Below are 22,722 nucleotides of genomic sequence, written 5' to 3' on the forward strand. Positions count from 1 at the left end.
CCTGCCTCAGAAAAAGCTGTCTTGTAGTTATTTGGCAAACACCTGTATGCTGTGTGTTGTCTACCCTGATAGAATATAAGGTCCTTGAGGGCAGAAACTGTTTTTACCATTGTCTTTGATTCCCTAATGCTTATCATTGGGGCTGACACATAGTGATTATGTTCTTAATGAATGCCTATTGGTTGTCTCAATATTTTTTCCCCAGAGCAGTGCTAAATACTAGAAAGAATGCTGACCCAAGAGCTAGAAGTCCTAGGATCCATTCAAATCCCACCTCCTGAGCTCTTACTACCTCTGCGATGGTTCCTTCACTGGACTTTAGTTTCTTCCTCTACAAAATGACAGGGTTGGATTAGGTAGCCACTGAGTTGGGAGGGGGAGGGGGAGAGGAAGGAGGAGAAACAAGCATTTATTAAGTGCCTACTATTTGCTAAGCATATTGCAAATATTAACTCATCTGATCTTCACATCAACCCTGGGAAATGCTATTATATACCCATTTTACATCTGAGAAAAACTGAAGCAGAGAAGAGACAAATGACTTGCTCAGGGTCACACAGCGAGTAAATGTCTGAAACCAGTTTTGAACTCAGGTCTTCCTGACTCCATGCTTATAACTTTATCCCCTGTACCACCTAGCTTCCTCTCTAACATGAAAAGCTATGATTATTGTGTTCAAAAATATTGCTGAGGGGCAGAGTGGCAGGGTTTTAATGGCTGAAAGAAAAAATAATAATATCTCCAGAAGGAAACTCAAGTTTGAAATTTCCAAATTTCTCTGTTGCTAAGTTCTGTCTGATGCTTCATAACCCGCAATGATGCTGGAGTGGTTTGTCATTTCCTTCTCCAATTTGTTGTACAGACGAGGAAACTGAGGCACACAGAGTCAAGTGATGAGATAGGGTCATGTAACTAGTAAATATCAAAGTCTAAGATTTAAACTTAGGTGTTCCTGACTCCAGGCAAGGAGCTCTATTCACTGTGCAACCCAGATGTCATCTGTTATTTATGCTGTCTAAGATATAAAACCAACAAGTTTAGGAAATCTGAAACATGTAACTCTAGGAAGCAGTTAACATGATACACATGGTCCAGGTACTGGCTCTTCTGATTTCATAGTGTGTGGAGAGAATTCAGACCCTACTCTCTGAGACACAAGCAAGTTCCACAACTTTCAGAGGCAACTGAGGGAGGATATAAAAGCAGTTCACACAGTTCCTTGTCACGGTTGTTTGTACGTTCCCATACTAATCGAAACCAGATGTGCAGTCACTGAGTGCCAACAAAATCAGTTCCTTTGGCCAGTTTCGAAATACGATACATTAAGTTCCAGGTTGGCTGTAAGTAGACATAGTACAGTCAAATTGTGAAGTAGGATGAGCTTGACTCAAACAGCAATTTCATTGTAGCCCTGATAAACAACTAGATAGAAGGATGGACTAGTCAGAAAGACTTGAGTTCAACTCCTGCCTCACACTCCCTAACTTCAATGGGAAATTAAAAACCTGTCTTCCTCAGTTTCCTCATCTGTAACATGAGAATTCTCAACTCCTCCCAGTTTGAATTACAGCCCATCTAAGCCTTCTCATCCTGTGAAACAACATACCCACATCTTCCCTCAAATATCCAATACGAATAAAGCCTTCCTCTAAATCTCTTAACAATATATGAATACCAGTGCAAAACATGAACTGTTCTTGTATTATCCTTACCTCTCACTACAAGACTGGTCATCCTTGCTAACCACACATTTACACAGTGATTTTTAATGTTACTTGTGCACAATTCATTATGGGTAATATGTTACAACATATTTATTCTCAGCTTATATTAGTAGGATAGCTTCTATCCTTTAGATAAATTGCAATTGAGATGTTTTCAAAGACTGTATATTCCACAATTCCTAGCCACAGAGTATCAGTGGAAGAATATTGGTGTTTAAAACTTAGAATTTTATTTTAGTGAAAAGATTGGGGAGGAGGAGCATTGTATCATAGACAGTGCTCTCGTTTCCCAAACATGAGCCAGGTCAATCTGCTCTTATTCAGTTTTGGAACTAGTTCATTTTACATCTTCAGTATTTGTCCAGATATTTGTTCTGATGGATCAGTTCATCCAACTGAATAGTATAAACTATAGGTATGCTTTATCAGTTGATTTTTATCGAAGAATATTTTCTTTATTCTCTTTGTCTTTCCATCATAGTCATTTCTCAGTCCATTACCATATGTAGCCCTCCTTTGTGACAAAGAGCTACAATTACACGTAAATATTTGACAAAGAAACCTTCCAGACAATACATGCACACATTCTTTTCTCATAGTTCTACCATGAGAGAAGAGATAGTTTTTTATTCTCTTCTGTAGGGTCTTCATTGGTTTTCCCATTACTCAAGAGTGGAATGACTTCTTAAGAAGTGATTAATTTACTTTCCTGAAGTCATTGTGTATATTTTCTTGGTTCTACATATTTTGCTCATTTTTGTTCATATAAATCTTCTCATGTTTTTCTGAATTTCTAGAATTTGTCATTTCTTACGGCAAAGTAAAATTTTATTATATTCCTGTGGCATTAAAAAATAATGTTGTTCCCAATCAACAGGCAACCACTTTGCTTTCAGTTGTTTGTTACAACAAAGCATGTGCCTATGAATGTTGGGGTACATACTAGACCTTTATTTCCTTTGGTTATCTGCCCAGGAGTGAAATTACTGGGTCAAAAAATATTGACAGTTCAGTCACATTTTTATTGCATAATTCCTTCACTTGAAACCTAGAATTGTTGGATTATATTGCACCTTCACCAGTAGAGCATCAGTGTGCCTGTCTTCCCACACCCCCTCACTAATGACTATTTTTGTTTTTGATCATCACCAATTTGCAGGAAGTGAGGTGAAACCACATCAATTGATATTTCCTGTGTGAACTGTTAGGTCTATTGAATGACCAATGGACCTCACTTAAGAGGCTCTATTACATTCCGTGGACAGATAAGCGTCAAACCAAAGTAATCTGCAAAGAGGAACATCTGGAGAGCCTCGCGATCTATAGGAAATTCTTCTATTTGGGCTCTATGCTGGATGATATAATTTACATTAATGATCATTGTGTCATTGAATAAAGTTAATAACAGGGTTATAGATTTAGAGTTGGAAAGAACCTTATACGTCATCAAGCCCAATCCTCTCATTTTAAAGTTTCAGTGCGTTGCCTGAGGTCCCATAGCTAGTAAATGCTTGAGGAAGAATTTGAACCCAGGTCTTAGGAACTACAAATCCAACACACTCTTTGTATTGTCTTTTCTATTGTGTTTTTCAGTGATTTTTGTATGATCTCAACATATGGAGAAATCTTATTAAAGGATATCCTTTAAGCCTATATTTTGCTCTATCAAAGGGTTGTTTTTTAAAGTCTTATTGATGACTTTTGCTTTAACAACAAAGTCATTTATGGATTTACTTCTGTACTTCATGTTTTGTACTTCCTTCTCTCTATTTCAGCATTAAATCTTCCTGCAGAGGCAGGAAATAGTGAATTTCAAACATTCTTGAAGTGGATAAAATGCTGGACCTGGAATCAGAAAGATCTGAGTTCAAACCCCAACTGAAATACTTAACAGCCAAGTAACCCTGGGCATGTCACTTATCCTGTTTGCCCCAGTTTACTCATTTATAAAATGAGAGTAATAAGAGCATATCCCTCCAAGGTAACTGTGCACAATAAATGGTATAATATTTATAAAGCACTTACATAAATGCCAGTCATTATTGTCGGTATTATTATCCCATTATGGCTGTCCTCTGCTGGGCACTATCCAGTTTATCAATGTCTTTTTTTAAAAGGCATATTGGGTTAAGTGACTTGCCCAGGATCACACAGCTAGAAAGAGTCTGAGGCTGGATTTGAACTCAAATTCCCCTGACTCTAGGTCTGGTGCTCTATTCACTGTGCCACTTAGCAGCCCCCAATGTATTTCTTACATTGTGGTGTCCAGAACTGAACACAATACCCCAAATGAGGTCTGAAAAGGGTAGTTTACAATCCTACCACCTCTTCTCCAATCCTGTAAGATATGACCCTCTCAATATAGCCCAAGACTGAATTAGCATATTTGCTGGTCACATCATTATGTTGACTCATATTGAGCTTGTGGTACACTAAAATCCCCAGATAATTTTTAGAACAACTGATGTCTACACAGGCCTCTTAATAAAATAATAACATGTGTATATATACGTACATATATACGTGTGTATACATATACACACGTATATATGTATGTATGTATGTACATGTTGTGTTTATTTTTTGTACCCAGGTGTAATTATCTCTATAAAATTTTATCATGTTAAATTCAACCCAATGCTTGTCAGTATCCTTTTGGATTCTGACTTCATCATCCACAACTTCAGTTATCCCTCCCAGCCCTGCATCATTTGCAGATGTGATGAGAGTGCCATCTATGTCTTTATCCCAGTCACTGAAAAAAATGTTAAACAGGTCCCTGAGGTACTCCACTAGAAACATTCTACCACACTTATATTGGACTACTATGAGCCTGGCCATCCAACCAACTCTAAATCTATCTGGTTTATTTTCTCCACAAAACCTGTGTGAGATAATTGACAAAAATCTTTGTTAAAATCCAGGTAAACAATATCCACAGCATTCTTCTACTCTACTAGTTTAGAAATCCTATGAAAAAGGGAAATGAAGTTAATCAAGCATATCTGTTTTTGATGAAGACAAGTTGGACATTTGGAATCACCATCTCCCTTTTTAAAAGAAATTCACTATTTCTTTAATGTTCCATTCTAGAATTTTTTCCCAGGAATCTAAATCAAACCCACTAGCCAATAGTTTGTAAACTCTATTCTCTCCCCTTTTTAAAAAAGTATCATTGAAAATTAATTTCTGCCTTTTACTTCTACTATCACCTTCCCTTCTCCCATTGCTGAAAAGAAATTGGTGAATGAGATTAAAATCTTCCTTGGGAAAGCAGAGTGGACAATGTAAGAAACATATTGAAGCAAAAGACACTTCCCTTAGAAGTCAATTAGCAAGAGCTAACAATGGTACGATCTAGTCACAGGGTGCTGACTGTTAGCCAATCCCAGAGTTACAACGCACTCAACAGAGAGAGCCAGGAATGCTTCTCACCATCAAGAAAAGGAACCCTTTAGTCTTGGCTAGGATATACTTTGGAGGTGACATAGGAGTGACAAGAAAAAGGAGAAGGAGAAGGATGAGAAAGAGGAGAAGAAGAAAAAGGAGGAGGAGGAGGAGGAAGAAGAAGAAGAGGAAGAAGAAAAAGAATAAGGAGGAGGAGAAGAAGTAGAAGAAAAAGGAGGAGGAGGAGGAAGAAGGCAAATCATTTAACCCCACCTGCATTCAAAAAAAAAAGAAAAAAAATGCAACACTACAACCACAGATGTTTGGAGATGTCAGACAGTAAATTTTGTGGCTCTAAGAGTAAATATGGTTTCTGTGTGAAATCTCTTGATAATCTTCAACAGGAAATGGAAAAGTGTCTCACTGTGCAATGCTGAAGTGTTGTTTCATAGAGTACTAATCAAAGGAGAAGCATCCATGGAGAGTATGGATTGTACTAGATTGATACAAGGAAGGAAAGTTATGGATGCAATTAATAATGTGGGCACATAATCTATCACTTATTTAGATTTTATATAGCTGGTAAATAAAATAGACAATAGAGGACAGAGAGAGTAGGTGGAAATCCTTTGCAGCAAGGACTGGTCTGCATTTTTTCTTTGTTTTTTTCTTAGGTATGCACCATAGTAACCAAAAAGTTGGCTTCTCAAATCATCCAGATGTCACCAAATGTCAGGTCAAGCCTGTTGAAGACACAAATGCACAAAGCCTTTCTTGGGAAAGCAAAAAGGGACTTGAAATGGGAACTGAAGGCTGGCTCCTTCATGGAGAGAACCAATAGCAACTACCTTGAGAGGCTGAGCTTTGTAGTTCAATAGGCATGGACATGATAGGATCATGAATGCTGAGAACTCTTGAGACAAATTCAGTGCTGATTGGCAGATACCCAAGGACATTAGCCTGGCACCCAGATGTGGAAATAGTGGTCAGAATGAGAACTTCCCCAGACTTCAAAGTGCTTAATCTTTGACCTACACAACTTTCATGGATCCTTTCCATCTGGACCCATAAGATTTTGTGGAGCATTAATAGTAAAAGTTGAAGATGTAAAGTACATTGTTAATAAGCTGTTGCGCTTAAGGGACAGTTATATTCCCATCATTTTATGAAAGGGTCTTGCACCATATGTAATTATGGTAAATGCCAGGGGTTAGCCTCTGTGTACTAAATGAGAAGGAAACCACTCATTTTAGGGCTTTGTTATAGTGACTTTGGAGTTCCTTCCGAGGAAGGCGTGGGTGGAAGTGAGAAGATGAATGCCATGGCCTAATTAAGACTAGCCTTAGAAAATATTCCTGGAATTTCAGCATTGATTGGAACCAACTGGAAAGGCAGGCAGAAAACTTTAACACCTGACAACTCATGCTTCTTTTGAGGAAGCTTACAAGAGATAAAGGACAGTGCTGTCTTGGAGCATCAAAGAGGCATTGGATCTTTCAGATCAAAGACTAAATTGTGGGAAGTTCAACTTTGGAGACTCATGGCTAAGGAGCAGAAGGATTATCTGAGGAAGAAAATCAGCATGTGAACTGGTATAATCTCACTCCATATGTAGGATCTATCCAAACAGAAACATATACAACTGCTTCATTAACTCTTACCTTTTTTGAGAATAATCTCAGAAAACTGTTCTCTCAGAGATGGGACAACTTGATGAACATGAAAGAATCATCACAAACTCTTATAGTCTGGATGCCTTGCCAAGAGTGGAGATTTAGAAAAAGAGAGGGAAGATCTGGGTATTTGTGAGCTTTAGAATTTTGAATAAAGAAATAAGGTGTATCAGTAAACCATGTCAGGAGTAAAGGTGTTTTGGATTGCTTGTTGGGTAGCCAAGTGTTTGTTAGTATAGGACCTGTACAGTGAAGACTATCAGATCCCCATGGCAGAAGAAGATAAGGAGAAGATGTCTTCATCCATCTAATGAAATTCTAAAAATGCCAACACATGCACCAAAGACCTTATGAGACTTCTGCCACTTTTCAATGCCTTAGGAACAATTATGATTCCCTAATAATTTTACAATTACCAGGATTCCTTAATTGCCTCTTTAAAGAACCCTGTTTGTTGAAATGGAGTCCTTGGAAGTATTGGTGTATCTGAATCATTTAATCTTATTTGAAAAATAGTTGGAAGAGCATAATGAAAGACCACAGAAGGTTTTAGACAGGTTAGAAGTCAATGACCCAAAGCTGTCAGTTAACAAATACCGGATCTGCAGAGTCTTTAACAGATAGCTGGGAGTGAGTGCTGATCTTGAGAAAGAAGGAACACCAAACATCTAGCCAGAGCTGAAGAATTCTTGAGAGCTGAAGACTCTTCTAGGATTCAGTGACTACTACTGGAAATTTGTGAAGAACTAAAAAGAGCTGGCCTAGAAGCAAAGAAGACTGGTTCAGGTTCTGGCTCTGCTGCATAGTGACTGTGTGACCCTGTGCAAGTCACTCCACTTCTTCATTCTCTAGGCTACTCCTTAAATCTAGAAGTTGCAGAGAAGGTCCTGACCTGTAGTGGTAAAGGCAGTATGCTTTCCAGGGATCTATCAGTGAAATTACAAATCTAATCCCTAGTCCTAACACTTCCCAGTCTGATTGATTCCTATCATGCTACTAATCTCAGAATTTCAGGCATCTAATCCCACACTTCCCTTACAAATAAAATTCTTAATAATATTTTCCTTGAACCATTTTTAAGAGAAGACCTACTACTTCCTGATGCAGCTTATTTTATCTTTGTACAGCTCTAATTGTTTGGCAGTTTCAAAGTGTTAGATTTAGGTCTGAGGCAAGGAAAAAACTTCCTTACATTGCTTCTAATTTTCATCTCAAGAACAGAGTAGAATTGAAACAACTGAGTGGGGCAGTGGATAGAGGACTGGAATCCAGGAGATCTGAGTTCAAAGCTAGTCTCAGACACTTGTGAGTTATGTGATCTAGATCAAGTCTATCTCAATATACTATAAAATGAGGGTAATAATAACATGTAGCTCCCAGAATTGTTATGAGAATCAAATAAGATAATATTTTTAAAGCATTTAGCATGGTGCCTGACACATAGTAGTAGCTGCTAAATAAATGCATATGTCCTCCCTTTTCTACTTGGTTGGTTGGTTGTTGTCCTTTATTTTCCAAGAGGACCAAAATGACATCACCACGAGAAAGTGAAGTTTCAGTGTGTACGACTGATTAGACCAATACGAGCTCAGAATGTTCCACCATAGATAATCCATGTGAACACTTGGGGTGGTTACTCCAAATTTGCACATCCTATGTTTTCTTAGTGCTCCTTTGCTCATAGAGCACAATACCCTTTCTGATGTGGGCATGCATTCTGAGTGGTCCTGTGCCAGTGTTTCCCATGTCGCATAATCAAGTCCAAAGTTCTTGAGAGAGACCTTGAGAGTGTCCTTGTATTACTTCTCATGCCCCATGTGAGTTCTCCATAAAATAGTCTTTTTGGCAAGCATATATTTTGCATTTGAACAACATGGTCAGCCTATCAGAAAGCATAGTTTGAATGCTTGGCAGTTCAGCTCAAGCAAGGACTTCAGTGTCTGGTACCTTATCCTGTCAGGTGATCTTCAGAATCTTCCTAAGAGTTCAAATGAAAATGATTCAGTTTCCTGGCATGGCGCTGGTAGACTGTCCATGTATCACAGGCATTCAACAATGAGGTCAGCACAACAGCTCTGTAGATCTTCAGTTTGGTAGTCAGTCTAATACCTCTTCTCTCCCAAACTTTTCTTCGGAGCCTCCCAAATACTGAACTAGTTCTGGCAATGCCTGTATCAACCTCATTGTCAATGTGTAGATCCCTGGAAAGTACACTACCAAGGTAAGTGAACTTATCTACAGCAGTCAAAACTTCTCCATTTGATCACTTCTAGGACTGTATTCCAAAAAGATCACAAAAATGGGACAGGGTCCCACATGTACAAAAATGTTTATAGCAGCTCTCTTTGTGGTAACCCAAAACTGGAAATCAAGGGAATGCCAATCAACTGGGGAATGACTGAACAAGTTGTGGTATATGAATGTAATGGAATACTATTGTGCTATAAGAAATGATGAACAGGAAGACTTCAGAGAGGCCTGGAAGGACTTCTATGAACTGATGCTGAATGAAAGGAGCAGAACCAGGAGAAATTTGTACACAGCAACAACCACAGTTGCAAGGAATTCTTCTTAGTCCTTAGTCCTAGACTTAGTCCTTCATTGCAGTGCTTGGACATAAAAAATTCCCAATGGACTCTTGAGGCAAAACACCTTCCACATCCAGAGAATGAACTAGGGAATTGGATTGCTGAATGAAGCAGATCTTTTTCTCTTGTATTTAGTTTTGTTTTATGGTTTCTCCCATTCATTTTAATTCATTTATGCAACATGACTAAGGTGAAAATGTATTTGATAAGAATGTAGGTGTAGAACCTATGTAAGATTGTATGATGTCTCAGGGAGGGTTTAGGGAGGGAGGGGGTAAAGAGGGGAAAGAAGCAGAGAAAATCTAAGATACATGGAAGTGATTGTAGAAAACTTAAAGCAAATAAAATAATTAAAAACAACTGCTCCATTTGTTGTAACTGTTGGTTCCACATATGAATGGGGTGGTGGTGGCTGATGGAGCACCTGTGTTTTCTTGGTGTTAATTATTAGGCCAACATTAGCACAAGCAGCAGAGAATTGATCCATACTTTGTTGCATCTCAGCTTCAGAGGCTGTATTGAGCGCACAATCATCTGAAAATCATGCACCAACACTCCCTCCACTTTGGTCTTGGCTTGTAGCCTTTTCAAATCAAAGAACTTACCATCAGTACGGTAGTTAACCTTGATGCCATGTTCATCTTCATTGAAAGCATTTGAAAACATGGATGAAAACATCATGCTAAAAAGTATGAGAGCAAGCACACAGCCTTGTTTCACTCCACTGGGGACTGGGAAGGCACAAGAGCATTGTCCACTATCCAGAACCCAGGCAAACACGCCATCGTGAAATTGATGTACAATACTGATGAACTTCTCTGGGCAACCAAATTTTGACATAATTTTCCATAAGCTCTCACGACTAACAGTGTCAAAGGTCTTGGTCAGATCCACAAACATTGTGCACAGACCTCTTTTCTGGTCCTGGCATTTCTCTTGTAGCTGTAGGGCAGCAAATATCATATCAACTGTTTCTTGGTCCTTCCTGAAGGCACACTGGCTCCCAGGTATTTGACTATCTTCCAGGTGAAGGATCAGCCTATTAAGGAAGACTCTAGCAAGAATCTTGCCAGCAGTGACAAAGAGAGAGATCCCCTTGTGATTGTCACAGATCAATCTATTTCCTTTACCTTTATAGAGATGGACAATGGAGGCATCCTTAAACTCCTGGGGGATAACCTCCTCTTGACTGGAAAATTCCAGTCAGTTTTTGTATGAGCAATAGTCCCCTACCTTGTAAATCTCAGCTGGAATAGAATCAGCACCAGGTGCTTTGCCACATGAAAGGAGCCTAATGGCCCTCAAAACCTCTTCTTCTGTTGGAAGTTCAGCTAAGGAGGGATTGACTTCAACCTGAGGTAAACAGTCAATGGCCTTTTCCCACTTAACAACTCTTTAAATACACAGATAGCTAGTATGCCATCCACATCCTCTCTTTTCCAGATTTTATAAATATATCTAGTTCCTTTAACCAATATCACAGGGCATCATCTCAAGGTTCTTCACTATTCTGGTTGTCCTTCCCTGGGTGTTCTCCAGTTTATCAATGTCTATTTGACTATGCAGCACCTAGAATTAAACACACTAGACCAGAAGTGGTCTGATTGGACCAAAGCACATCTGGATTATAATTTCTCTAGTCCTGGCCACTGAACTTCTCCTAGTGTAGCCTTAGAGTGCATTAACTTTTCTGGCTGCTGTATCTTATTATTGAAGAGCAACATGGTGAAAGGGATAGGATGCTGGCCTTGGAGTCAGGAAGACCCAGGTTCAGAGACCCCCTCTCAAACTCCACAGACTCCAGGTGGCTTTGATCGGAATTGATGAAGAATGGTCATTCCCTGAAGTTGTTGATGTTGTTCAGTCCTTCCTGACTCTTTGTGACCCCATTTAGAGTTTTCTTGGCAAAGATATTGGAGTGTTTTGCCATTTCTTTCTCCAGCTCATTTTATAGATTTGGAAACCAAAGCCAACAGGGTTAAGTGACTAGACCAGGGTCACATAGCTAGTAAGTGTCTGAGGCCAGATTTGAAGTCAGGACTTCTTGACTGCAGGTCACTATGTCATCCCTGCCCATCCTGATGTTAGCTCTCCCAATGAAATGATAGCTCTCTGCATAAATAAGTAAGCAAACAAGCAAAGGAAGGAATAGATAAAAATAACATTCCTGATTCATAGTGACTATTTAGTCCACTGAAACCCCTAGATATTTTTCAGAAGAAATACTGTCTAGTCAATGCCTCTCCTTCGTTGTTCTTATGAAGCTGAATCTCAATGCAATGGAAGACATAAGTAAACACAATCTGAAATTTCCTCTAAAATGTTAACTTCAAGAATCTGGAACAGCCATGCTGCATGTTATTGTATTTCATTAGAAGTCTCAATGAATGGAAATAATATAATGCATTAAGGTCAGACTAAACTTCCTGATAAGTTTTCATTAAGCACCTATTAATCACCCACAGAAAGTTTAGCTTCCTCACATTTGTCAGTTATTTGGACTCTTTTTCTGAGTCAATATAAGACTAGATTAAGGGCATATTAAGGGCTTGTCTTCCAGGTCTTGGAAAAGTCTGTTTTCTGAGAACCTGCTTGGATTCTGCTCCATGAATGCAGCAGATCACAATGACAACGCCGTCCTTTAAAAGCCCAGTGGACTAGTCTTTGCTTCCACCTGCTGGAATTTAAGAACAACTGGAGATAAATTTCTGTTTCTCCAACAAATACCTTTTCCTACTTTTTGGAAGGGCCTAGTCATCAAGATTGTAAAGAAAAAAATATAGGAATTAAAATTTCCTCATATTTTATTAAAAATACTGTTATAAAATGGAACTTCACTCACAGCAAAGAGAAAAGAGAAAGGTGAGAAGGGAAAAGAGAGATAGAAAATGTGCTTAAAAGACTAAAAATATAACATTTACTAAATGTATCATCATAACACATATAGATAGCAGGAAGAAGTAAATCACTTTTCAGGTCCATTAATCTTAACAAAATCCTTTCTATTCATTGGTTAATTTTTAAAGTTTTAATGTTGCTTACAGACTCTCGATTGTAGAAATCCTTTAGGTTCTCCTGCCATTTCCTCCTCTTCTTCAGTAGTCCATTTTCTGATATCAAGGGTAGACACAAGAAGCATTTCCAGTTACTCATTGCTTGAAATTTTGCAGAACTCCCAGGATTTACAAGGGCATCAACACACTCAGAACAGTAACATCTACAACCAACCAACCAAACAAAAATGTCCATTAGAGTTCTTCCATTGACAACTCAGAAATCCCTCCATGACTGATTGACTTGTTTTTTCTCTACATGACAAAAATCAAATGCAGAATGGCTCATTTGAAAAATAAGTTTTGAACTACTTGTTTCTTAATTAAAAGTTATTGGAATTAGGATATCAGAAGTGGATAAGAAATTGTGGAAGGCAAAGAGAGGAGACATAAATAATTTATACAGATAATATCAGGACACAGAACTACAGAACTGTTTTGTTAGAAGAAGAATACAGGCCATGTGGCATGCTGAAGGTCACAAAATAGAAAAAGCTGATTCAAACCCAGCATCTGGCTCCACATTCAACATTCTTCCAACTATACTAGGTGGATATAAAATAGATTTTGAGGGGACCAAATAGAAGAATGCTGCACCCAAATATTTATACAGATAGTTTCTAAATGAGACCTTCCAAGGAAAGGATCTGGGGGAGCAGAGGCAGGAGAGAAGAAAGAATTCTATCCAGGTTGAACTTCTAAGCAAGATGGGCAATTTTCTTGCCCCAGCAATTACCTCTTAGCTTGAGTCCATTTCAAGTTATATAAAAATGAAGCTGGTTCATGCTTTTAGAGTGTGTTTCCATGTTACTTGTGCCTTCTTACCTGTTACAACTGGGGTTTTCACATGTGAGTAGTATCTCCCCTGAGCAGCAGACTGTACAAAGAGGACGATACCCATCTTCACCATATAAGAAGAATGACTCCAAGAAGTTGTCCTTGGGAAATAGTAACAGTCCAGTTACGAAAATATTTTCGCTTCTTAAAAATGTCATCCATACAGATTCTAGAATTTGTACTCCCCCTTGTCAGGGTTATGGCTGCTTACCTTACATGGAATACACATTCCTCCATCAAATAAGGGATGTTGCGTATGAATCTGAAAACTGCCACAGCATATGCAGAGATCTAAAATAAACATTTGATGTGTTTAAAGTATAAAGTTTATATTCAATGACACTGCTCTGCTATCCTTATGCGATACAGTATTCATTTCCATACCATCAAAAAATATACTTTTTGAAAAGTTAAAAATCTGGTAGTATTGTTCCATAATGACTTTATATTTGGATACTCAGTACTAAAAAAAAAAAAAAAACAGACACATAGCCTTAGTTTGTAACCACTTGTTTTAATTACATACTCAACTGATCTTGCAATCCAAAGAGCAGCAAAGATGTAGTGGAAAGAATGCTTGATTACAGGTCTAGAAATGGAAGTTTCCTGGCTCTGCTGCTGACTTTTTCCGGTTTCCCTCAGTTTCCTTTTCTATACAATGAAGGGGTTGACCTCTCAATTTCCTTCCTGCTCTAAAGACCTATGATTCTCTGCTTTTCTCTTATCTCCTAGAACATTTACTTTTTGCAAAGTGCTCCAGCAAACTGTTCTTCTCTCCCTTTGTGCTGTTTTCATTAAAAACGGTTACTTTTCCCCAGATAATCAAAATATGATGTTAAAATACACATGCTTGAAAATCCTTAGAAGTCCTATATGAACCAATTCAAAGGCAAATGAGTAAAACTGGAACAATCTGTTCTGTAATAGCAAGATTGTAAAGATAAGCAATCGTGAAAGACACAGTAATTCTGATCAATACGATGAGCCACCATTATTACAAAGGACTCATGTTATAAAATGCTGTCCAATTTCAGATAGAGAAATAATGGTCTCATAGTGCAGATTAAAGTAATTTTTTAAACTTTATTTTTTCATTGCTTTTTTAAAAAAAAACATGGCTAATGAGGAAATATAATTTACACAACTTCATGGGCATAATAGTATTGTATTTCTTGCCTTCTCAATAGGTGCCAAGAGCGGAGAGAAAAAACTTACAACTGACAATAAAAATAAAATTAAATAAAATATATAATGTAATATTGTTGTTGATTAATTGTTTCTACTTTGTCTGACACTTGGTAACTCCATTTGGGGTTTTCTTGGCAAAAATACTGGCGTGGTTTGCTATTTCTTTCTCCAGCTACTTTTATCGATGAAAAGCTGAGGTAAATAGGGTTAAGTGACTTGCCCAGGGTCACACAGCTAGTAAGTGAATGAGGCTGGATTTGGACTGAGGAAGAGAAGTCTTTCTGCCTCCAAGTACTCTATAAACTGCACTCCCTAACTGCTCCTATTTTATATCTCTATCTCTACACACATATGCATATAATTCTATTCTGTTCTATATATATTTGCTTAACTTCATAGTATCTAATATGGTATCATAGAATCAAAGTTGGAATATCTAAAGACATCCTCATATAATCTAACCCCCTCATTTTGCAGATGAGGAAATCAAGGTTTAAAGAGGTTAAATGACTTGTTCACACAGGGAGTGACAGAATCAGGATCTGAATCCAGGTCTTTTTATTCCCAATACAGCTCTCTTTGCACGGTGCTGCAATACTTCTGTCATGTTACACACAAAGTTGATGAGTTGTCATAGCTGAAGCTTAGGATACTCCTTTGACTGGAGTGACGATTTGGGGAAACTTACCTTCTATATTTCTCTGGTTAACCATGACTTCATATGCGATAAGATCTGGAAGAAAACACAGGTAATGGAGTTCTGTCCCTCTGCAAGTTGTTTCTTTAAAGTCTATAAAGAAATCTACATTAAAAGTTGCTTATGCCTCTGAAGACTATATATGTACATATGTGTACATATGTGTATGTACACATATGTACATATATATGTATCAAAGGTAGTATCATGTTCAAAAATTTCCCTTTTTACAGTTTTCATGTAGGAAATACTCAGTTTGGGCACTTATATTACACATTTGTACCTCTTGCTCTTCATTTTTTATGTAATTATACAATGATTTTAAGTACCTGGTGATGTTTCCCATAACCTAGTTGCTGGGAGTAAAGGTTTTCAAAGAATTTCTTTATAAGAAACATTTCAAAATCAAACCTTTGCTGGGCCTTGGTGATGAGCAAGGTGACCCTTCACTAGAATCCAGAGATATCACTTCGGGGCTTGTTTCTTCTTCAAGTACCACAACTGTGACAAGAAATGGAAATGAATCCAGAAAATACAAATTCATGATAAGAATCAAATACCTGGTAACTTCTTTCCCCCCCTCCTAGAAATTCTGCTTTTTTCTAAATGTAATGAGTCAAAGATGTGGGTTTTGGTTCTCTTTCCATCATTATTTCCTTGGACTTTTTTTTTTTTTGGATTTGACCTCTTTTGTTAATCTCATTTCTCCATCGGTGACGTGGTACTCCAGCTATTCATCCTACGTAACAGGTATGGATGAGAGGAATAAAAGGAGACAATGAATATGAAAGTAATTTGAACTCTTTGGTAGGGAGAAAAAAGCTTAGTGAAAGCAGTATTGCAGAAATTATTATCGCCATATCGTGTGACATTTTTCCTCCATATCTTTCCATAATGTCAGAAGCAAGAATTCACACAGCCTTCCTATAACCAAGGTGGAGGATGCAGGGCATTTCCTAACATCTAGAAAAGGTCTCTAAATTGTCTGAATCTTATTTTTCTCATTTGGATCATTTTAAAGAAAGTGCTTATTAAATATCAAAGCGATATATAAATGGGCTCCACTAGCACGAATAGTAAGTAGGTCTCCATGTAGCACTTCTGCCTGCTCCCTTCTCTAAAGACCCCCTCCATTGTCTTAATGGGAATCAGTCAAGTTTCCTTTGCAACTCTGATACGGAAGGCTGCAGAAACAAGAGGTATCCCCGCTTCAATTTTCTTACCTATTTCATCGGGATGCGGTGGCTCTTCTTCCTCCAGGTGTTCCGCTGTGTCCGACTTCCCTAGGTAGACATCGCTCAGAATTTCTAGGAGAGAGTGGGCCATGCTTTTAACGAAGCTTCTTTCAATTTTCTGCAACTCTAAATCATCGGGAGGGAAAGTGATTATTCTTTTATAACAACGAGACAAAGGAACGGTATAGGGAGTGATGAGAGAGGTTTAATGGGGTGAAGTGAGTTTAAAAAAAAAGTGCCGGACCTAAGTGGAAAGGGGTGTGGATTGCTGCTGAGAAGTGTGCTTCCAGTCTGGAAGGATTTGGAACTCAGACCTCATAGTTCGAGGCCTCCTTTATAAGTTTATGCAGTGAGGGGGGAGGGGAGAGAATTGAATGGAAATGAACAGATTTGGTTATGTGAATTTCTCTGTCTCTTTCATTTCCATTACCCTTTTTCCTTCCCTCTTCCTCACCCCATTCTTTCCTCCCCCTTCCCTTTCTCTCCACCTCTTTATTTCTTTCTGCTTTCTTCCCTCCACTCCATCCCTCCCTTCCCCTTTGTATCTTCCTTTCCCTGGCTTTTTCACCCTCTTCTTTCCCTCCCACTTTCTGTCTCCCCCACCCCCACCCCAGGGGAACGGTGGAGAAATATGGACTCAAAAATATAATTAGGTTATGTTGTAACTTGTTTTCTGAGACTGGCTTTTCTTGATCCATGGACTTTATATAAATCCTAGCCATGTCCCTTTTCTTACCCATCCCCTCCTCCCTTTATCTAGAATATTCCATGTCTGAAACCTTCCCGATAGAAATTTTCAGTTTCCTTACTAATTGGTGTGGGGAGAATACTAGGAACCTCAATTATTTCATATCTTAAGAGACTAACCATGTAGAAATACCCCCAACCGCCTGGTGGGCCTAATATATGGAATATAAGGAGAAATAAAATCTAACAAACCATGCAAGGACACAACAAAGTAGACAATCCCTCCACTGAAATAACAACTACTTGTTGTCCTTGGATATGAAACATTACAGCTTTGTCTAAAAGGACTTCTTTCACAATTGTAAAAGTACTTGGTCACTTACCCTTATATCATGCCTGTGAATGGGGAATGTCTTATTCTGATAACAAATTCTTTTCAGATACATGGTATGTATTCACCCTTTGATTGATTCTCTATCCTTTTCTCTATCCTTCCTTTTTCTATGAAAGATGATACTTATCTATGCTAAGTTGCTGTAGAATGTTGATAATTAGCTGCATATTTATAAGTGGAACTTAAAAGTTATTGAAGTCAGTACCCTAAAAAGCTGAAGTTGCTATCAGCAATTTTCTTAGCATGTTAATACATTTCTTTGCTTTCAGTCTGGCCTCCTGTCTTTGACCCAAAGTCATTGGATATGACTTTCCCAACATTAGCAACCGCCTTACCTGAGACTTTGGAGGTGAGAAAATAATCAGAGCCTTTGACTCTGTGTAGGATCCTAATCCTCCCTATAAAATATTTAGAGTTTTAGGAAATGGAGGTGGATCAAGTCCTGGCAAGATCTTGGTTTAAATGATATACTGAGAGTGAGTGTTATAAGACATCTTCCATGGCCAGATAGTAATTACGCCTGAGTCCTCTTGGTGACATCACTAGATATTTCCCTTCTCTGACTTTCCCCAACCATTTCTAGAGTTGTTTATCCTGGTCCTAGCTTGGGGTGGGAAGGGAAGGCATCAAGCTATCCTAGTTTTGGAAATATCAGTTGCAGCCACAATTTATTTTTTGAGGGGGAAAAATAGAGCTGCCCCTAGAACCCTTCCTTTCTTGTACCCTTCCCTACCTCATGCTCTGTTTCATGTTTCTAGCTAATGCACATGGGCTTGATATAAATTGGGCAAATATGAGTCTATGATCCCATCACTTCAATTTTCTTTTTGATATAGATGATTCTCACCACTACATGTTCCATTCAAGGCCTGGCACAGACCAGTCCAGTGACTCAGGCTCAGGATTAAAGAAGAAAAGATTTAGTGGGACATGGTAGTTGATTTCAATTATTCAAAAACCTGTCCTACAGCAGGAATACAAGACAGATTCATAAGAGGGCTCTTTTCTGGCACAAAAGACAAGTAATGCCACTTGCTGGGAACTGACAAGTTTCTGAGTTCTCTGAAATCTCAGCAAGAGAACTCAAAGGAACCTAGCATCCTAGGCACAAGTGATAGAAATGTTACTAAGTAAAATGCGCCTCTTGATGTGTTTCTCACCTAAAAGATCTGGGAACTTTATGTAAAAGTGTTTTTCTTGCTTGCTTTTTTTCTGACATAAAGGGATAGTGAGTAGTCAGGCAAAACTCTTGGTCACTGTTACCTCCACCTCTACCCTACACATGAACACACACCTCAATTTGGGCCAAACTACTTCTCCCTTCATTTCTAGCCACCCTCAGCTATAACTCTCTAGGGAGTGGATTTCTCAAGGTCATGGGTAATGATTGATAGCTGACTCACCTTGACAGTAAATTTTTAAGAGTGTGCTTGGTTTTAAATGTATATACCCGTATACATAATGTTGTATATAAATATATGTATATATATGTGTGTGTGTGTGTACATATATATATATATATATATATATATATATATATATATATAGAGAGAGAGAGAGAGAGAGAGAGAGAGAGAGAGAGAGAGAGAGAGAGAGAGAGAGAGAGAGAGAGAGAGAGATTCCAGAGATTCCAGAGAATGTGTTTTCTGTGATCTGGGCATTTTAAAATAAACATTTCCTGCCTTTGACTATGACCCCTCAGCCACAAATCTTGCTCTGGTACATATAGCAATTTTCAATCTCTTTCCCTCTTGAGTTGTTCTCAATCACTCCCATCCTCAAAAAATATATAAACATTTTTAAACATTTAATCATGATCTAAATATTATAGTTTGCATATCTATAATATAAAGATATAATCGTGGCATAGATATTAAAGCAAGCTCACAAGAAGCTTGCAACAGCAAGGCTACTTTTTCTTCCTTGTTTTGAGACAAATGAGGTAATCATTGCTATTGTATGATTAACTTATGTGTTCCTTTGCCCAAATACAGTTGGAGAAGCCATGGGTGGCCTAGAGGGATAGATATAGATATAAATAAATAATGAAACAGAAAGAAATATAAGCTCTTAAGAGGCAAAGATTGGTAAAAGCTAATTTTTCTCTCTCTAAGGAGAGAACAAGGTTAGGAGTAAAGCAAAGGAGAAGAGAGTGCAGCCAAAGAGGAGATAACTCATTCCCTCTTCACCATTCCAATACCATTCCCCTCCACCTACTCCCCCCCGTCCCCTACCTATGCTACCTGCTAGATTGACAATATTGTAAAAAAAAGTATTCCCATTTATGTAGAAATCAAACTATTTGGCCTTTGGGTTCTTTCCTATTTTAAGACTTTGTAATTCTTGTATTTTAAGTTCAAGGGGAAGATGATGATGGTGATACTAATAAATAACTAATCCGCATAGCCCCTTAAGGTATACAAAGCATTTTACACATATTATCTCAGCTGATTCTCACAACAATCTTATGAAATAGATGCTATTATCATCCCCATTTCTACAGATGAGGAAACTGAGGTTTAAGAGAGTTAAAGTGATTTGCTCAAGGTAACATTAGCTAGTAAGCAAGTGTCTGAAGCAGGATTTGAACTCAGGTCCTCCTGATTTGCAGGTCAATCACTCTACTTCATCACTTAGCTGTTTAGATAACTACTTCTTGGTGATGCTGAAAAAGGGATACTTGCTTAGGGATTGTAAAGTTTGATAAACTTTCATTTCTCTTCCATCTCTGAGATCCTCTATTTCTAGTAGTCTGAGCTGTGAAGTCAATATGAAGGATCAGATAGAGTCACTAGACAGTCTCTGAGGCCCTGCTGAACAGACTTGTGTACTCTGTCTTCATAGCTAAACATAAATTCCCAGAATATCAGACACTCTCGTATTTAAATATTAGTATGAAATATATTCTAAAGCTAAATATGAATGCTTTTTTGATATTATCTTCCATTATGAACTTTTCATATGTCTTCTCCATTCCCTTTCTTGGTATAGATCACTTAGAGCAGGAATTCTTAATCATATTTGTGTGTCATGGATCCTTTTGCCAGACTGCTGAAACCAGCTTGTACCTCTTCTCAGAATAAAGTTTATTGACTACATTCACCATAAAAGGAAGTGCTAAATTTCAGAGGTTAGTGAAAAGAAAGATAAAATTTTTTTCCCTTTCCAAGTTCATGTGTTCCCTGAAATCTATCCAGAGCCCCTTGAGGGTCATGGAGCCCAGGTTCAGAACTACTGATTTAGAATATGTTGGGAGATAATAAGAAAGATTTTTCACATTAAGAATGCTCAGTTCCTTAGGTGGAGCTGGTCACTTTCCCTACACATTTCCTTTTCCTTTTTTTCTTTTTTTTCTTTCCTCTTTTTTCCCCAGAAAACTAGATGAAAAAATAACCTTGCAATTAAAGTGGGATTCATGAAGAAAGACTGAATCGAGTTGATATGGCAACATTATTTTCAAGGTCTTAGAAATGAGAATTGCTTTTCAAAATGTTTCTCTGTAGCTGGGGGAAATGCATTTGTTTTCTAGTAGGTAAGAGTTTTGATACGTGATGTATGTTATTCTTCTTACTATAAATACAGTTTACCTTTTAACATTAAATGGAAAAGGCCAAAGAGGAGAAACTTGAGGCTAATACCTTTGTTGAGACTGTGAATTAATAATATCCTTCCTTTGCTGCCTTACCACATCCATTTGTTGAATAAAAGGGAAGGCTGGCTTTACAAGTAGTTGGAGTAGCACTGTAATGTCAGTTTTCTCATACCTTATTCCTCTTCATGTGTTCTGTGATCCAGCTTGACCTCTTTGCTATTTCTCAAACATGGCACCACATCTGAGTGCTTTCACCAGCAGTCCCCCATGCCTGGAATGCTCTTTGTCCTCCTCTTCATCTTGTGGCTTCCTTGGTGTCCCTGGCTACCTTTAAATCTCAGCTAAAGTACTACCTTCTGCAAGAAAATTTTCCTAGTCCTCCTTAATCTTAAAGGTCCCTTCTTCAGAGATTTCTCCCAATTTAGTATAGCTTATGCCAAGAAGATTGCCCAGTACAAACCCACAAAACATTTATGTGGTGGAAGGCCCTCTAAGAGATCCGTGGGACCTTGCCACCATGGGCATGGTATATGATACGACTAAAAGGGTTTGGAGGGGTTCATGGACCCCTCAAGGACCAAAGAGCAGGGCAAAGTCGTCTGGAATGAATTCACAGACTCAAGCAATTTTTTAAGTCAAGTTGGCAAAATTTATTTTTTACACTATTCAGCAGGCAAAAGTTCTTAAGGAACCTGTGACCTTAGAGGGGTATGGTTAAAGTTTATATAGGAAAAATTATAATAAAACATATGTCAGATAGGCTAATTAGGTCATTCATGGTGAGATTAGGGAGTAGCTAAGAAGTAGTCAGGAAACATATACTTTTAGTATCTACTATTTAGTATCTAACCCTAAATGCTCGCAGGCATTTTATCTGGAATTCACCCCAAGAGGGGGCCACAGAGGAATGTGGATTTTAGTGTCACTGCTGTGTCACTAAGTGGTCAGAGCCAACTGAGGATTGCCCAGTCTGCCACTAATCAATGTCTTGTTTGACAAGATAGACAAGGGAGTGTACATATGTCTTAGGTCTAGGATACACATAATGTGGAGTGCAGGATGCATATAATGAAGTACAGAGTTGGTATAGAATCAAACAGATGATTTTGGGTACAATTCTCAAGACTGAAGTTTATTATCGTAAGTAATTGGGACCCTGGGACATGGATTACATAAATATAAAATAATTTCAGGGATCGAAGAAGTATAAAACTTTTAGAAGATAAAGAGTGCTTTCTGGTACCTGAGCTAGCCCTTGATACTGCAATATTAAATTGCTTTTCTTTTATTAATTATCATAAGTGTCCAGGTATAACTACTTTAAAAATGGCAAGTAATAGTATTCAACCAATTCATTGCCCCTAAAAATATACCATATCCTGCCTGACTCCACGCAGGAAAACTTTGTTGAAGATACTTAGATAAGAGAGCCAACCTATTCTTACAATTCTTACAAATTCTATAATTTGGGTTTTAAATTGTGAGCAACTCCTGGTACAAGTGAACCTTTGTAATAAGCTTACTCATTTTCAAAAAAAAATGATCTAATAAGGAGAATGTGATAAAGTTCTTTGGAAACAAATACAAGAGAAAAATCTAATCTGCTAGGATAAGGTTCTTAGTTGCAAATGAACAGGAAAAGGAATATTAAAGGGCCATATCAAAAA

The 22,722-nt window shown here is 38.0% G+C and overlaps 1 protein-coding gene across 3 annotated transcripts in view; it reads right to left on the reverse strand.

Moving 5' to 3' along the window:
- The window catches only part of DNMT3L (DNA methyltransferase 3 like), a 60,888-nt gene that overhangs the window by 24,291 nt on the left and 13,875 nt on the right, over positions 1–22,722 (reverse strand). For 2 of the 3 annotated variants that reach the window (XM_072615104.1, XM_072615105.1), the window contains exons 2-7: positions 16,371–16,508; positions 15,559–15,648; positions 15,139–15,183; positions 13,474–13,553; positions 13,251–13,363; positions 12,415–12,589 (exon numbers count right to left, since the gene is read on the reverse strand). In XM_072615104.1, the coding sequence (XP_072471205.1) occupies positions 12,415–12,589; positions 13,251–13,363; positions 13,474–13,553; positions 15,139–15,183; positions 15,559–15,648; positions 16,371–16,473 (606 nt within the window). In that variant the 5' untranslated portion in view covers positions 16,474–16,508. The remainder of the gene's footprint in view (positions 1–12,414; positions 12,590–13,250; positions 13,364–13,473; positions 13,554–15,138; positions 15,184–15,558; positions 15,649–16,370; positions 16,509–22,722) is intronic. The other variant, XM_072615106.1, reaches the window with a different exon arrangement.

This window comes from Notamacropus eugenii, chromosome 5, assembly GCF_028372415.1.
Source record: "Notamacropus eugenii isolate mMacEug1 chromosome 5, mMacEug1.pri_v2, whole genome shotgun sequence".
Taxonomy (NCBI): Eukaryota; Metazoa; Chordata; class Mammalia; order Diprotodontia; family Macropodidae; genus Notamacropus; species Notamacropus eugenii.